Source organism: Anomaloglossus baeobatrachus, chromosome 1, assembly GCF_048569485.1.
Source record: "Anomaloglossus baeobatrachus isolate aAnoBae1 chromosome 1, aAnoBae1.hap1, whole genome shotgun sequence".
Lineage (NCBI taxonomy): Eukaryota > Metazoa > Chordata > Amphibia > Anura > Aromobatidae > Anomaloglossus > Anomaloglossus baeobatrachus.
This window is the reverse complement of record NC_134353.1, coordinates 202,548,042-202,566,942: the sequence shown is the minus strand read 5'-3', so window position 1 is coordinate 202,566,942 and position 18,901 is coordinate 202,548,042. Positions and strand designations below refer to the sequence as shown.

Below are 18,901 nucleotides of genomic sequence, written 5' to 3'. Positions count from 1 at the left end.
TCAATCTTTTCTGCATGCAAACACCCAGACTACAACCAGAGCTGCTTATTTAAATAACTATTTGTATGCATTGCACTTTCCATTGAAAAGTGAGCATTAATAGGGAAATGAAACTGAACCTTCCTCTTTTTGGAGGAAACTGAACCAAGCTTGCACTGTGTCTTTCAGTTACCAAGCCATGGATGGTTTATATATTTTATATTTAATAATTGAAAGCAATCATTTACTTTATTCAAACAATAAAGTCTTTACTTTTAAATGAATAGAAATATTAGTGTTTGGTTTTTATGAACTCAAACTAAAAGATGTCTGGTTTAATAGCATTTCTGAACTATCAAAAGGCATAAAACGTACTACATTTACCATTAAAATAGTTTTTACCCCCTCAGATCAGTTTCATTATTAATAGCGGCCTTCTAATACTGTAATATTTTAAGTAGTCCTCTGCCATCTAATAATTGTATACTATTTCAGTAAGGTGGGCCATAAAATTATGGTGCGGTCTGACCTCTGGCCCCTGGGGAGTCGAGCTTTTGGCTTGCTCCTCACAATGGCGCATGTGCTACGCATGGAGCTGCGACACTGACCCTGTGCCTCTCAGTGTTACTGAGCAGGAAAAACATATCCAGGAGCAGTATATGTAAACCAGAATTACTGCCCAGGATTGGTTGGTTAGACTCCATTAATCATTGCATGATATTGGTTTTCTTGTTGTAGTAGTGATATGTTTAATGTTTACTGTATTTTCTAATTCTGCAGAAAATATGAACTTTCACAATACTTTTTCATGTCCTGATGTCCAAAATCCAGCTTTCATTGACCAATGTCAGTCTACTTGGAATTTGAACCCTCCGGCTCCAGCACCAGCGCCTCCTCCACCAGGTCCTGCAATGCCAAGCTCCTGGGAACCAACAAACTACGTCAGCAATTCTGTAAGTAAAGGTTTTTGAAGAATCTGAGAATAATCTAATAGGTGCTAAGTTAAAAAAAAAAATAGTTAAAAAAAAATGGATGTCTGCTGGTTTTAGTGTAAGGGTTCCAGAAGAACATACAGACATCATGAAAACAGAACAAAGATCCTTATGGGGCCACTCAAAAGTGCTAATTATAGATCCTATACAGTATATAATTTTTATATTATTATATTATTTTAAGTGTCATAGATGTGAAATGTTTATTCATAACTTACACTATTTTAGAAGTAGTTGTGTGAAACACAAATGAAGCTGCTAGTAGTGGACATGTCTTCTCTTGGTACCAACTATCACGTTCTCATGACTATTCTTCACATTCCAGCCTTACCTCTCCAGCACCAGAAGTCTATCCCCCATGTCAGGACTATTTGGATCTATCTGGGCCCCACAGAATGATGCGTATGATGGGTATTGCCCTGCGAGTGGCTCTCCTCCTCATTCTGAGCACATTGGGACTCACTCAATAATGTGTAAGCAAGAATACTCTTCTAGGTTCAACCCCTTCCATGCTTACATGAATCTGGACATTTGGACATCTGCTAACAGAAATCAAACTTTTCCTGTCTCCAGAGACTCTGGCTACTGTGGGAACATGTGAACCGGATACCAGAGGAAGAAATGTGATTAGTGTTACTTGCTGTTTTTGGTCACTAGAATGAGCAAGGTGTTGGAATAGAATATGATGTTGGTGAATATTTTGGCACTTTTTATATGGATAATAAATCCTTTTTTTCCTTTTTTTACTGACTTTAAGCTTCATGTTTTATTTATTTATACATGACTTTAGAATAGCAAAGAATTGTAAGAATGTGTAGAATTAACCCAGCCGGGATTGTCTGATGTATGAGACGCAGGTAGACTTTCAGTTCTTCTCTGTACAACATGTTCCCTTTTGGAGGGTAGGACATAGTTAAGTTTTTTTGTTCCATTAGGAGGCAGCTAAGGATCCACAAAGACCCCCTTCCCCCCCATACCAACTTGCAAACACTTATCCTTTAATAGCCCTTTTGGGAAACTTTCAAGGAATGGTGATGCACCTACGATAGGAATATACATAGACCAGGTTAAGGTCTATATCAGAGGTCTCAAACATGCGGCCCCTCAGGCTGCTTTGTGCGGCCCCCAGGCCTGTGTCCCTGTTAACTATCGCGGCCGGTGCAGGGGCCGCAGCCATTGTCTGCACTTTTAGATGAATGTTTTGCCGGCGCTGCACTCTGAGTCAAGCGCTCTGCGGCAAAACAATCATCACATAAATCGCGGACGGTGGCTGTGGCCCCTGCACCGGCCGCAATAGTTAACGGGCACGGGCCTGCAGGCACCAAGATGCAGAGATGAGGCAGCCGAGGGAACGCAGGACAGGTGAGAAGAATGGTGGGGTTTTTTTTTATTGTGTGTGTAGCGACCTATGACGTACTGCGTACGTCATGGCTCCCTGGTATTTAAGGACCCATGACGTACCCAGTACATCATGGCGAAATCGCGGCCCCGGAGCCCCGGTGGCTGCAACCGCTTTGCAAATACCTCAGATTCGGGGAGGAGGGGACCTCTGCCTGACCTCAGGAGGGGTGGTGTCTCCTCTCCGGACCTACAGAGGCTGTGATTGGCTGACGAACGCCGCTCAGCCAACCACAGCCACTGTAATGTTTTAGCCATTGAAAATGGCTGAAACATTGAAATCCAGCCATGATCAGTGCAGCAATAGCACTGATCATTGGCTGGAGCTGGGTGACCTCAGTTTCACCCGCCCCCAGCTCTGATTAGAGAGACCGGCCTTGTGACCGATCTCTCCAATCACCGTGGATCTGGGGCCGGAGACCGCTCCCCTCAGCTTCACTCCGGCGTCTGTGGAAGCTGAGGGGAGTGATCGGTAAGTTATAGCCAATGCCGGCTTCCAGCTACCGCCATTATAGGATGGGGACAAGGTGGGAACATTACTAAAAGATGGAGACAAGGCTGGGGACATTACTAAAGGATGGGCACATTACTATAGGATAGGGACAAGGTGGGCCCATTACTATAGAATAGGGACAAGGTGGGCACATTACTATAGGATGGGGACAAGGTGGGCACATGACTAAAGGATGGGGACATTACAAGGATGGGCACAATATTATTGAATGGGGACATTACTATAGAATGGGGACAAGGCTGGGGTCATTACTATAAGATGGGGACAAGGTGGGCACAGTACTACAGGATAGGGGCATTACTACAAGGGGACAAGGATGGGAAACATTACTATAGGATAGGGACAAGGATAGACACATTCCTACAGGATGGGCACATTACGGTAAGATGGGGACAAGGCTGGGGACATTACTATAGGATAGGCACATTTCTATAGAATGGGACAACTATAGGATGGGGACAGTACTACAGGATAGGGAGATTGCTCCTAGGGGACAAAGATAAGGAACATTACTATAAGATGGGGACAAGGATGGGGAACATTACTATAGGATGGGGACAAGGATGAGCACATTACTGTAGAATGGGGACTAGGATGGGGCACAATACTACAAGGGGACAAGGATGGGCATATTACAACAAGATGGAGAGCATAACTAAAAGATGTTGGCCAAAATTTCTATATAGTGATAATTGTAACACTATTAGTTAGAAGAAAGGGATAAAATGTAAAAAAAAAACCAAAACACAAAATAAGGCATGACTTTATTTAACAATCAAATTTTTTATTTTATTTTTTTTATGTTTAAACAAAGAATGCACATTTCTTATAATGAACAAGTGAAAAATGTTCAAAATCAGTGATCCAAAGGTGTGTAAAAAAAAATATAAATATGGTACCAATAAAAATGTCACTTTGTCCTGCAAAGAATGCGGCCCCCTAAATTATTTTTTTCCTCTGTGCGGCCCATACACCCAGAAGAGTTTGAGACCCCTGGTCTATAGGGACAAAACCCAAGAGAAAAACACAAAATAAGTACATACTCTACTATAAGTAAATAGTAGTAATACATGTACAGTGCCTACAAGTAGTATTCAACCCCCTGCAGGTTTACACATTCGGAATTAACTTGGCATTGTGACATTTGGACTGTAGATCAGCCTGGAAGTGTGAAATGCACTGCAGCAAAAAAGAATGTTATTTCTTTTATTTTTATTTTTTAAATTGTGAAAAGTTTATTCAGAGGGTCATTTATTATTCAACCTCTCAAACCACCAGAATTCTGTTTGGTTCCCCTAAAGTATTAAGAAGTATTTCAGGCACAAAGAACAATTAGCTTCACATGTTTGGATTAATTATCTCTTTTTCCAGCCTTTTCTGACTAATTAAGACCCTCCCCAAACTTGTGAACAGCACTCATACTTGGTCAACATGGGAAAGACAAAGGAGCATTCCAAGGCCATCAGAGACAAGATCGTGGAGGGTCACAAGGCTGGCAAGGTGTACAAAACCCTTTCCAAGGAGTTGGGCCTACCTGTCTCCACTATTGGGAGCATCATCCGGAAGTGGAAGGCTTATGGAACTACTGTTAGCTTTCCACGGCCTGGACAGCCTTTGAAAGTTTCCACCCGTGCTGAGGCCAGGCTTGTCCGAAGAGTCAAGGCTAACCCAAGGACAACAAGGAAGGAGCTCCGGGAAGATCTCATGGCAGTGGGGACATTGGTTTCAGTCAATACCATAAGGAACGTACTCCACCGCAATAGTCTCCGTTCCAGACGAGCCCGTAAGGTACCTTTACTTTCAAAGCGTCATGTCAAGGCTCGTCTACAGTTTGCTCATGATCACTTTGATCACTTGGAGGACTCTGAGACAGACTGGTTCAAGGTTCTCTGGTCTGATGAGACCAAGATCGAGATCTTTGATGCCAACCACACATGTGACGTTTGGAGACTGGATGGCACTGCATACGACCCCAAGAATACCATCCCTACAGTCAAGCATGGTGGTGGCAGCATCATGCTGTGGGGCTGTTTCTAAGCCAAGGGGCCTGGCCATCTGGTCCGCATCCATGGGAAGATGGATAGCACGGCCTACCTGGAGATTTTGGCCAAGAACCTCCGCTCCTCCATCAAGGATCTTAAGATGGGTCGTCATTTCATCTTCCAACAAGACAACGACCCAAAGCACACAGCCAAGAAAACCAAGGCCTGGTTCAAGAGGGAAAAAATCAAGGTGTTGCAGTGGCCTAGTCAGTCTCCTGACCTTAACCCAATTGAAATCTTGTGTAAGGAGCTCAAGATTAAAGTCCACATGAGACACCCAAAGAACCTAGATAACTTGGAGAAGATCTGCATGGAGGAGTGGGCCAAGATAACTCCAGAGACCTGGGCCGGCCTGATCAGGTCTTATAAAAGACGATTATTAGCTGTAATTGCAAACAAGGGTTATTCCACAAAATATTAAACCTAGGGGTTGAATAATAATTGACCCACACTTTTATGTTGAAAATGTATTAAAATTTAACTGAGCAACATAACTTGTTGGTTTGTAAGATTTATGCATCTGTTAATAAATCCTGCTCTTGTTTGAAGTTTGCAGGCTCTAACTTATTTGCATCTTATCAAACCTGCTAAATCTGCAGGGGGTTGAATACTACTTGTAGGCACTGTAAATATTATCGGAACAGCAAAAATGGGGTCCAGCAGCAACGTCCATTGTAGATAAAAAAGTTATATTTTTATTCAAACCATGTAAAATAGATTAAAACAGATTCTTTTCGGAATTACTCACAGTCCATCTCCTATAGCATATATGCGTCTCTCTCTGCCGTGACCCCCCACCCCGCACTATGCCGCGACCCCCCCCATCCCCTGCACTCTGCCGCGGACCCTCCTCCCCCGCGTTCTGCCGCGAACACTCCTCCCCCCGCATTCTGCAGTGGACCCTCCCCCGCACTCTGCCGTGGACCCCCCTCCCCCGCACTCTGCCGTGGACCCCCCTCCCCCGCACTCTGCCGTGGACCCCCCTCCCCCGCACTCTGCCGCGGACCCCCCTCCCCCGCACTCTGCTGCAACCCCCCTCCCCCGCACTCTGCCGCGGACCCCCCTACCCGCGTGTGCTCACCTCGGGCCTTCGCTGCTCGTACTATGATGTCTGACAGGACAGGCTGCCGAGGCGCAGGTCTGAGGTGAGTGCATGCGGCATTGGGAAACAGTCAGCCAGCTGAGCGGGGCATTGGGAAACAGTCAGTAGGCAGTGTGGGGGCATTGGGAAACAGTGCAGCTCGGGATACAGTGGAGCACTATCCAGCTGCCCTTAGTGACACTTTAGACATATTAGGATCACTCTGTGGCCACCAACAAAATGGCTCCGCACTGTGATCCTAAACTTCATGCTCTTATCCTGTTGGAAACACCCAGATTGGGAGGGAGCTGTGACATCACACACAGGAGAGCAGATTCTGTCCACTTTTACTGCAGCTGTAATGTGAGATATTTCTACAGTACTTCTACAGTCGGATTTCAGCAGCTGCTCCCCCTAGTATTTAAGAGTGGAATATATCAAACTTTATTTATTTTTTTTAATATTTTTCTCAATTAAAAACAAATAATTTTATTTAAACATAACATTAATACTTTAAATTTTTTCAGTTATTGAATTTTTTTTTCTTTTCTTACAACACCTTCCCTTTAACACTGTTTGATCAAAGAGCGTAGAAGCCATCCCATCGCAACAAGATGTACCCAGTCGGGACAGTCCTACTCTAGCATTAAAAACCTTACCTGTGTCAGTGACGTGAATAAGTCTTCAGAGTAAAGGGGAAGAAGGGGTTAATTCCGCGCAATCCACCAAATATGAAGTAGAAATGTTGATAAATTAATCACTCTTTTATTCCATAGGTCTACGCGTTTCAAGGTATAAAACCTCTTCCTCAGGACCAGAATATCAACAATCAAACAAATGATTGTTGATATTCTGGTCCTGAGGAAGAGGTTTTATACCTTGAAACACGTAGACCTATGGAATAAAAGAGTGATTGATTAATTTATCAACATTTCTACATCTTATTTTTTGGATTGCGCGGGATTAACCCCTTCTTCCCCTTTACTCTGAAGACTTCTCTACGTGGGGCTGTGGCAGCCGCCATTATCTCATGCTATCTGTGGTGGTTGTGACCTTTCACAACCTCATTTGGTGACTGTATTACATTATATACTAACCGTTTGCTTATCTGGTAAAACCCTATTAGCGCTTCTGTTTTCTAGCTTTTATTAGTGACGTGAATAAGGAAAAAGAAGAACAGTGTCCTACGTTTGCCAAACTTTCTAGGAATTTTAGGCACCGACAATAGGAATATATATACAGTACAGGCAAAAATCTATATATGCATAATGGATTGAATGACCGCTAATGCCAACATCACACATCCATGTTTGGTATTCCATACTCCAACCTTGATGTACGAACTGGCCACGAGACTTCTGACACAAACTTGTGAACTTCATATGAGACTGACAACTTCAGGTCAGAAGATCTGTGTACACTCTACTTAAGGCTGCTTTACACGCAGCGACATCGCTAGCGATGTCGCTCGTGAAAGCACCCGCCCCCGTCGTTTGTGCCTCACGGGCTAATCGCTGCCCGTGGCGCACAATATCGCTAACACCCGTCACACGTACTTACCTTCCTAGCGACGTTGCTGTGGGCAGCGAAAAACCTCTTCATTAAGGGGGAGGTTCGTGCGCCGTCACAACGATGTCACACAGTGGCCGACCAGTAGAAGCGGAGGGGCGGTGACCAGCTGCATTAACGACACGCCCATCTTGTTGCCGGAGGACGCAGGTAAGCTGTTGTTCGTCGTTCCCGGGGTGTCACATGTAGCGATGTGTGCTGCCTCAGGAACGACGAACAACCTGAGTCCACAATAACCAACGAGATTTTGAAAATGAACAACGTGTCAACGATTAGGTGACTAAGTTTGATCGTTAACACTCGCTCGGAGCTGTTACACGCAGTGACGTCGCTAATGACGCCGGATGTGTCAAGAATTACGTGATCCCGACGACATATCGTTAGATATGTCGTTGCGTGTAAAGCCGCCTTTAGACCATGAAATACGGATGAGTTCAACTGGTCTAAGGTTGAGTTTATTTGTTGCAGCTGCAGTGCATTTTTTTCTGCTATTCTAGAGAATTTCTCAAAAAAAAAATGCACTTTGACTCAAATATGTGAATTTAGGCTACTGCTGTGATAATTAGTAAAAGCAAATTAATGATAGCCCTGCATATACCACTAAAAGGAATGTAATAGTAAAATGGATTGTATGAAATGTACACTCTTCACATGGATATAAGGAGAAAAATGAAAAATTAAATCACAATACTTATTACGGTAGTACTAATATTGAAACTATTGGTAACTTATTTAAAATGCCTAAGATGCTGACATCAGGAAAATCAAGGACTATGCCTGGAAATGTTTATCAGCCTGGAGTAAGTATTTACCATATTTTTTGGATTATAAGAGACACTTTTCCCTTTTTTTTTTTTTTTACCTTTTTTATCTCTAAATTTGGGGTGCATCTTATAATACAGTGCGTCTTATAAGACGAAAAATACGGTATTTTAACACAAATAAAGAGCAATGCTGTGGACAAAACAAGTGCAATAGGGACTTACCCAAGAAATGAACAGAATAACAGTAAGTGAAAACGCTCACCTTGTTGGATTGTGCCAGCCACAACCAGTACAAAGGCAATGTACAGATGACGCACGCTCCACAAGCCCTAAAGCATAAAGGAAATGTATAGGAACCAGGAGGCGTGTGGATCAATATGCGCTGCTATAGATGGATAAAAACTCCAGGGGTAGATGAAGGGTGCTTTATTCAACGAGTTTCAAAGTGAAACCCCACTTAGGACAGGTACTTTCAAAAAAATGTGCACCAAAGGAGCACATGACACCACAGTGTCAGAGGTCAAAGGGCTGCCGATACCTCTATAATGTGCACAGGATAAAAGCAAAAACATTATTCAATCAAATAGATAAGAGAAAAAAAAATAAGAAAATGAGAAGAATGAAAGAAAATTGTGTGAGAGAAAAAAATTAAAGGGATATGTTGGTGGAAGAAGCAAAAGAAGGGACTGGACCACACTGATACATCTGTGCTGTGTAGAGACATCAGACACATGTTATAAGAATAGAGTGAGAGTATATGGGAGTAAAGTCAATGTCTGATGTTGCTAGAATGATAAAACTTGTTCAGCGCTGCTACATCTGTGTTGTAAAAGAACATTGGAATTAGTGTTGCTAGAATGTGCTACAAGGCTAATGGAGCAATGTACATAGGATCAGAACCCGTGTGGGATGTTATTAGAATTGTAATGCTGTTCGGAGTCCAAAATGGCCGCCGATGCAGGAGGATGTATCTGACAGAGCTCTGAGACATCCAGAGACATCTGAGCCCCTGCCCGACTTAGATCCATCTGAAGCCTCCATATACCGTCCCTGAGAGCCAGCGGACCCCAGGAGACGAGTATTGTGGGACAGGACCCTACCTGAATCCCAGCAGACATCATTCTCCAGGGAGGCCTGGGACCACGCTGCAGACGCTGAGACCAGGAGCGCGGTGAAAACTGCCCAGAGGAAGGAGAGCCGACGGGTGAAGAGGGAGCAGAGGCTTGAAAATCCGGGAAGAACACAAGGGAGGAAGGGATACCCAGAAGTCCCAAAGCGGAGGAGAAGCAGACACTTACCCGGCCTGGAGGAGGGAGAGACACTGAAGCAGAGTGGAGCACGAGCCAGACACAGTGAGGGGGAGCCGCCTGGTGACTGTCGGGCCTGAGAGAGAGCCGGCTGGAAGCAGGCAGTGAAGTGACAGGCGACCGGCAAGAGAGAGGAGGCTGGTGAGTGGAAATCCCCCGTGCATAGGGGCGACAACCAGCCGGGTAACTGGCTGGTCCTAGGACGCATACACCCCCTGGCTCTAAAGCCAGTGCCATGCACTAGAGCACCATTATTCACTAGGGCTGTAAATTAACCCTCACCCCCGCAGCACGAGTCGCATTGCTCTGATAAGAAACACAGGGGCTGCATACGGGTGTGGAGGAGGCTGAGGCTGGTTTACCTGGAGGGGGGGAGAAGAGGGAAAGCTAAGACCTCCAGAGAAGAAAGTAAGCCCTGAGATTTGATAACATCCGGTGCCCTTATAACATCTGAAGAGTTAACCCTTGACTCAAGTCTGATCCTGTGGCAGTACAGGGAGAGGGGTGCTACGGTTTCCTCTTCCATGATATAAGTTAAGAAGGGAGAAGGAAGAAAATTCGGGGTAGTGCTGTATAACTGTCTTTTCAGAGCCTGCCTTTTCTCTATATAGAAAAATCCCTCACTTTCTGCACTGTACTCTGCTGCCATCTTTTGGACATTGGAATAATAACTTGCTGCAAAGAGATTTTCACAGAACGGAGCCATGAAAGAGATGTGCACCCCTGTATAATGTCTGAGTAGAGGGGGGCTTGTCTTACCGCCCAGATAGAGGACATAAGTGAACAACTATAACTTTAACGGTCGTACATCTATAAACAATATTGAAAGGCGACATAATATATTGTGCAGACCAGGTGACGATCTGGCTGGGGTGAGGAGGAGAAGAGGTCCAAGCTGGTCATATAGACTGAAAGGGGGGCAGTCGTTTGTGACCCCTCTAGACAAGTTTCTTACTAAAAGAGACCGTGCAGTGAGTGACCCCATGCCACCAAAGTCACGACAACAATCAACCCATAAAAGCAATCAAGCGAAAAATAAAACTACGCAGTCGGGTTCTGTGAATATGGACCTAGACTCTACGCCTTCGCTGTCTGCTTTGATGTCTCAACAGGGAGACGGAGGAGGGTCACGCGACTCCCCATCAGAATCTGAGCCGGGAGATATGGAACACCATTTTGACCACAGAAAATTAAAAAAGTATCTGGATCTCCTTCCTACCAAGGAAGACTTCAGATCCCTGATCTCTGAAGTAAAAGAAACCTGTAAGTCAGAGATTAACTCAATCCGCCAAGATGTTGGGCTACTAGCAGATAGAGTGGACTCAGTGGAAAAGGATCACGATACCACTAGACAGTACATCATCAAATTACAAAAGAACGTGACCTCTTATGCTCGGGCTCTGAGTGAAACTAACAAACATCTGGAGGACCTAGACAATAGGGGGTGCCGTAATAATATCCGAGTGAGAGGCGTCCCTGAGGCTACAGGTAGTGAAGACGTCCACGCCATACTTGAAACCATATTCAACACTGTACTGGAGCGCCCTACAACTCAAAGGATAAAATTGGACAGAGCACATAGAGCATTACGCCCCAGGGGGCCTCAAAATTACTCTCGTGACATTATTTGCTGTGTCCATGACTTCCAACTAAAAGAGTCTATCATGGCCAAAGCCCGCACTTCGGAGGGAATTGAATATAAAGGGACTCGGATCCAATTATTCCCTGATCTATCTTGGATCACCTTACAGAAAAGGAGACATCTGCAGCCACTACTTGCATCCCTAAAAGATAAGGGCATCCGATACCGCTGGGGGTTCCCGTTTGCCCTCATAGCCTCAAAAGATGGTCGTACGGCTGTGCTACGCTCTACTCAGGACCTCCCAGCCTTCTGCACTGATCTGGGAATCCCTTCGCCTTCCCTGGTGGACTGGGAATTGGAGATGCCATCCAATCCACCCCGTCCGATCTGGCAACAAGTGGACTCTAAGGGGGGTTCTCCCTCATCACGGCCTAAGGCACGACCGGCTCCGACCTGAGACGACAATTTTATTTTTTCTTTCTTCTAGGAACAGGAGCCCTGAGTTTGAGTCTCTGGTTTCAGGCTGTAGTCCCCCCCCCTTGGGGGGGTGGCTTCATGCCTTCCCCGATTTATTATAAGGACTTTGGTTGGTCTTTTCTTTCATAACTAGTTGTTCACTTTCTTTTTTCTTTTCTGATATTGATATATCTGGTTACGATTCCTCATATCATTTGCATTGGTTTGCTACTAGGGTGGTGAGATCCGAGTGCTCCCCTCTCTTAGATATTTAGAATCTAGCTTTAGACACTGACTGTGATAGCAGTGTGTCCATAGCCACAAACTCCCTTTAAGGGTTAGAATTACCCTGGTTCCTCCTACGGAAGAGTGGGTATAGGAGGTTAGGGTTTAGATATTGGTAAAGTTTTAAATTATGCCAATTTTTTCTTCTTTGACCCTGACCGGGGAGGACGGAGGCGGAGGTGAAGGCTTTTGCCTGCGGCTTCACTCCTCACCGGTAACATTTATGACATGTAAATGTTATGCTTTATATGTTATGTGTTTTGTCATTGTCTTTTACCATTCCTTATGTGTTTACCCTGATTGTGGTGAGGGAATCTTTAGTACCCCATTGAGAGCCATCCATCATGGGCCGTCAGGCAAGTTTGAGATGGGCAATACCCGGTTAGCCTTTGTATGTAATGCTAATTTTGCTTTATACTACTATAACTTAAAATATGGTTAAAATTTTAACACTAAATGTTAAGGGTTTAAACTCAAACATTAAGAGGCGAATGGCACTAGGTGAGATGCGGACCCAGCGAGCTGATGTGGTTTTCTTGCAGGAAACGCACTTGAATCTCAACGGGAACTGCAATTTCGCCAAACACCTTTACCCTACGATTTTTTTAGCCTCTCAGGAAAGGAAAAAAGCCGGTGTGGCGATCTTGATATCAAGGACCTGTCCCATTCAAGTTACTACTTCCCTGGCAGACCCACAGGGTAGATACCTTATCCTACAAGGGACATATAAGGAAGTTCCAATCCTTTTGTGTAACATTTATGCCCCTAACACCTCCCAGATCCTTTTTTTGAACCGGGTATTCCTCAAATTAACACGCCTTCCCCCCTCAGTGTGGATAGTGGGTGGAGATTTTAACACTATTTTCTCTGACTCTTTAGACAGGTTGACCATTAACAATCAATTGTCGAGCCCGTCTCAACGTAAATTGACAGCTCCCTTTCGAAGACTGATCCGCAGGTTTGCCTTATTTGATTTGTGGCGAGTTAAACATCCCTCAGAAAAAACCTTTACCTTCTACTCTCCCCCTCATGGTACACACACCAGGATCGATTTCTTCTTTGGCAACATTCAGGCCCTTAGATGGACGAGCAAAGTGGATATTGGTGCAATAACGTGGTCAGACCATGCGCCTATGACTCTCACCCTAGATCAGACAACCCAACGTACAAGAGTCTGCCACTGGAGGCTCAATGAGTCCCTCCTCAAGAGAACTTCCTACAGAGACAAACTGGAAGCAGGATTGATGGAATACTTTGAGAACAATGAGGGGTCAGTGCCCAATTTTTCTACTATCTGGGAAGCCCATAAGGCTATCTTTAGAGGGCAATGCATAGCTTTAAGCTCCCGCATCAAAAAAGATAGACTATATCAGAGTGATCAGCTCCTTAAAAGTCTCAGAGACTTAGAAAATAGGATGACCCTTAACCCATCAATACGTACCCTTAGAGGTATAGTAAAGACTCGTGCCCAACTGAAGGACCTAGAGGTCAATATAACAGAAAAATTACTACTCTATAGCAGGCATAAATACTATGACAAAGGAAATAAATCGCACTCTCTTTTAGCCCGCCAACTTAGGGAGGAGAGGGGGAACTCATCCGTTTATGCCTTGAGAGATTCGGGAGGGAATACGTTATATGACCCCACTAAAGTTGCAAAGATTTTTCAGGATTATTTGTCAAGATTGTATTCTTCGCCCAGCACCCTTCCTACAGACCCAGGAAAACAGAGGGAGCTAATCCACTCCTTTCTTGAGCAGTGTAAGCTGCCTACCCTTACTAAGACTGCCGTAAACACACTAAATAAAGAAATCACGTGTGAAGAGGTAGGGGAGGTGCTTAAACTACTTCCTAATGGAAAATCACCAGGTCCAGACGGCCTGACATACTTCTACTACAAGGCATTTGCGGATCGACTTACCCCCTATTTAGTTAAATTATTTAATAGCTTCCTCACGGGCTCCCCTATACCCACAAGTATGTTACATTCATATATTACGCTTATACCCAAACCTGGGAAGGATGCTATGGAATGTGCCAACTATAGGCCCATAGCACTCCTTAATGCTGATTTGAAAATCTTCACTAAACTACTAGCTCTACGCCTTTCAGTTCTACTTGCTCACCTAATACATAAAGACCAGGTGGGTTTTGTCCCTTGTAGACAGGGAGGGGACAATACTAGGAAGATCATTGACTTAGTAGAGGTTGTTAATAAGACAGAGAGTGAAGCACTCCTTCTTAGTTTGGATACGGAGAAGGCGTTTGACCGTCTGGGGTGGCCATTCATGTTCGAAACATTGCATCAATTTGGAATTTCAGGTCCATTTATTACTGCCCTGAAAAGTCTATATTCATGCCCCTCAGCTTCGGTCAAGCTTCCTTATGCCACATCCCAACCCTTTCAAATACACAATGGCACTCGTCAGGGATGCCCTTTGTCCCCCCTTCTCTTTGTCATGTGTATTGAACCATTGGCTGCTGCTATTCGCAATGACCCTAATATACATGGAGTAATGGTACGAGATAAGGAGTTTAAGCTATCTCTATATGCGGATGATGTCCTATTGATCTTGTCCCAACCACATATCACCCTCCCGAATTTGCATTCCTTGTTACTACAATTTGGAAGGTTGTCAGGGTATAAGGTCAATCAGAACAAAACAGAAGCTCTGCCTCTTAATATTCCACAGATGCGGGTCTCCTCCTTACAGGAAAACTACAATTATAAATGGAGAAATATATCCTTGACATACCTTGGGATACAATTAACATCTAAGTATAAGCTCTTGTATCAGCAGAACTATCCTAGTTTATTTACTGAGATAAAAAGGCTCCTGCTCAATTGGAACAAGCTCCCATTGTCTCTGTTTGGAAGAATCTCTGCAGTCAAAATGTCTGTTCTGCCAAAGCTCCTTTACCTGTTTGAGGCCCTTCCGGTGTGTGTACCATACAAAGAATTGCGCAACATTCAGTCTAGTATACTTCAATTTGTTTGGGCCCATAAGAGACATAGAATCAAGAACACAACATTATTTGACAGTAAACTGAGAGGAGGCCTGGGGGTCCCTGATATTACTAAGTACTACTGGGCAGCACACTTACGTCACATCCCTGCATGGTCTAATCGCAGTGCCTTCTCTAGATGGATGGAAATAGAGAAGTTATGGCTAGCCCCAATACACCCTAACTCCTACCTTTGGGGCACCTCATCTAATAAGCCTGACCCACATACCCTGGGCCCTATAGCCTTTACGAAGAGGATATGGGACTGATGTGTCAAGACGTTTTCACTTAAATCTGAACACTCTCCATTGACTTCTTTTCTTTTTAATCCCAGAATGCTAGACGGTATGCATGGTATAACGACAAAAACATGGTTTGACAGGAAACTCTTTTGCTTTGCTGACATAGTAGACGCACGTTCCAGAGTCCTTCTCCCATACGCCACCATAGCTGCTAAATTTAATCTCCCAGGCAATTCCCAATATCGGTATTTACAAGTTAGACACCTGATGCACTCCCTTTTTGCCTCATTAGAAGTCTCTATCCCTACACTTTTTGAGAGATTGTGCAGAGCTGGGGCCTCTACTAAAGGCCTCATCTCCGATATATATCGTATTTTAATGGCTCTGTGCCCGGAAGACAAGCCAAATCATACATATATGAGGAAATGGGAAGATTTCCTTGGTGAGTCCATTCCCTTGTGTATGTGGAGGCGGATCTGGGATACGGCCTCTAAGACATCTTCATGCTATGTCTATAAGGAAAATCAGTATAAATTACTCATGTATTGGTATCACACCCCATCACTACTACATAAACTAAACCCAGCTATACCTGACAACTGTTGGAGGTGTGGAGCCACAGGAGGAGACATACCGCACATATTCTGGGTATGCCCCAGTATCCAGCGTTTCTGGAGGTTGGTGCAATCTCTTATTTATAAAGTAACTAATCTTCGGATTCCCCTGGACCCTAAATTCTATTTATTAAATATACCACTTGCTCAGCTGGGGAAAAGAGTGAAGCGGTTACTATTACACATGACCACAGCAGCTAATGTCTGATTGCCCGTAACTGGAGGTTGGCCCATCCACCCTCACTTACAGATCTCCAATCTCGGATCCAAGATGTGAGAAGGATGGAGTATTTATCTGCCCTGTCAAATAACACAGTAGATCTTTTTGAGAGTGTTTGGTCACTTTGGGATACTTATTGGGCCAACAAAGAATAACAGTGAAGTACGGCCTTGATGGAAGCCTGATATGCTCACCCTCCCCAATCCATCCCCCCTCCCTTATGTTTCCCTGTCTAGTATTGTATTGTTCGTCTTGTGATATTCCCTGTTTTCAGTGTATTAGTGGATAATATGGATACTGATTTCTGGTTTACAGTTATTAACAAGTTTGTGAGACATATCCATGCATCCATGTATTTTTTTTTTTTTGTATCTGTTTTAAAAATCTTAATAAAACATTCAGTTATAAAAAGAATTGTAATGCTGTTCAGCACTGCTACACCTGTGCGGTGTGGGAACATCAGATATCTGGTTGAAAAGAGGTAGAAATAACAATGTAGAGTGGCTCAATGTGAATGAAAAATGGAATGAAAAGAATTATGAAATATATTAAATTGTAGTAAAAAAAATAAACCCAGTAAGGGTACTAAATTAGAGAATATATGTGAGGTATGTGAATAAAGAAATTCTGTGAGCTACAAAATGCACAGAGGATATTCTGTGTCTTTTACATTTTATGTGATAAGAAGAAAAGGAAATGAAGCACTGGTAAAGAGTGATATATAAAGCAGGGATGATTTATTGGTAGATAATTTGTGCAGGGAGTTTTTGCTTTTATCCTGTCAACATTACAGAGGTGTTGGCAGTCCTTTGACCTCTGATACTCTGGTACCATGGGCTCATTTGGCACACTTTTTTGAAAGTAGCTGTCCTATTTATACCAGACCACTGTGCCTGTCCGGAAGAAGTGGGGTTTGAAACGCGTTCACCTACCGCTGCAGTTTTTATTTATCTACAGCAGCGTAGGTTGAGCCACACATCTCCTGCTTCCTTATTACACAAATAAAGAAAAATAATATACAGTGGAAACTTGGATTATAAGTAACCCGGTGTGTGAGCATTTTGCTATACGAGCAAAGCTTGCTGCAAATTTGTAACTCTGTTTGCGAGCAGTGCTTTGCTGTACGAGCAAATACCGCACACACTTCCGGTTCCGTACTTTCACCACGCTCTGACCCGCTCATACTGCTTCTTGTGGTCCGCATGCACATGGAGCCGGTAACCATCGCAACCGGTGCAGGGACTGCTGCTGTCTGTGCTTCATGTCTGCTGGCACTGAGCTCTCGCTGCACACCTCCCCGAGGCAGCGCGTTGGCTAATCAGAGGCAAATGGCTCATGCATATGACATCTGCTGCTGAAGCACTGACAGAGGCAGCTCCTGCATCGGCCGCGATTATTACTGGGTCCACATGCCTGCAGACCGCAAGAATCAGGGAAGAGGACGCCGAGGGAACGGAGGATAGGTGAGAATAATTGGTGTAGGTGTGGAATGGCACAATAGGGAAGTTGTGGAAAGAATTGTCTGAGTTTCAATCATTTCCTATGGGAAAAGCTGCCTTGCTATATAACTTGGATTACAGGCACACTCACAGACCGAATTATGCTCCTTATCCAAGGTTCCATTGTACAATTAAATTTGCATCAATGGGACCTGATAGGTGCCAAATTAACCGATTTTCGGGATTATTTGGCCGTCATAGAAATGGATAAACTGATTCAAATAGAAATAAATAGTTAAATAGAAAATCCATAATATATTGTGTTAATGCCAGATTGTGATGACATCAAGTGTTTGAAGAATTGGCACAGTGGGGTCATAGGTATAACATGTGGACTGCGAGTACAGCTCTGAAGGAAAACTGGTAGAAAGGACACAACACCTCACTATACAGAAGTGTCCTAATTTCCTCACATGAATTGTTCCACACTAAAAATACACATTCATGTTGTCTGCATTGTTTTGACAAATCACAGAAGCTTTTATCACAGTGCAAATGAATGAACTGATGAACAGGAAATCAAACACGTTAGATCCACCCATTGTACAATCGCTATAAACAGGTTCTAATGAAATTGTATTCTGTAGATCATTGTAAGTCCTAATTGACACATGCAGTTAGTCATACACCTCAGCCACATTTATTTAAACTCAGTTTTTCACAATTGCTGACAAATGGGCTCCAATTCATTAACCCCTTTACCACCTTGAGATTTTTCATTTGTTTTTTTGCTCCCCTTCTTCCAAGAGCCATAACTTTTTTTTATTTTTTTCTACCAATATAGCTGTGAGTGGTTTTTTTTTTTGTGTGGAACAAGTTGTACTTTTGAATGACACCATTCACTGTACAGGAAAATATTCCAAATGCAGTGAACTGTTAATGAAAAAAAAAGAAAAAAAAAGAGAATTTTTTTTATGTCGTAAAACTGACCTGGCAATATGATTCTCCAGATCAGTACGAGTAAGCAGATACCAAATATGTATAGCTTTTTTTATTGTATAGTTCTCGCAATATGGTGACACAGAAACAAATTATTTTTTTTCAAACCATGTATTTATTGTACAAAAGTCATGAAACCTGAATAAAACTACAAAATGTTCTATCTCCATAATCAGTTTGACCCACAAAATAAAGTTAACACTTTGTGCAACTTGCCAATAGTGTTAAATTTAAAATGGCAGAATTGCTGGGGATTTTTTTTGTATTTTTATTTCTCCCAATAATAAGTTGCTATATGTTTGGTAAGTTATACATACCCCAAAATGGTGTCACAACTCATCCTGCAATAAATAAGCCGTCATACACCTACCTCATCAAAACAATTAAAATATGAATCCTAGAATGAAACAAT

The 18,901-nt window shown here is 43.4% G+C and overlaps 1 protein-coding gene across 1 annotated transcript in view; it reads left to right on the top strand.

Moving 5' to 3' along the window:
* The window catches only part of TMEM131L (transmembrane 131 like), a 240,091-nt gene extending 238,369 nt beyond the window's left edge, over nucleotides 1–1,722 (top strand). Inside the window, exons 34-35 of the mRNA XM_075347720.1 lie at nucleotides 760–932; nucleotides 1,297–1,722. Of these exons, the coding sequence (XP_075203835.1) occupies nucleotides 760–932; nucleotides 1,297–1,572 (449 nt within the window). The 3' untranslated portion in view covers nucleotides 1,573–1,722. The remainder of the gene's footprint in view (nucleotides 1–759; nucleotides 933–1,296) is intronic.
* The last annotated feature ends 17,179 nt before the right edge of the window (nucleotides 1,723–18,901 follow it).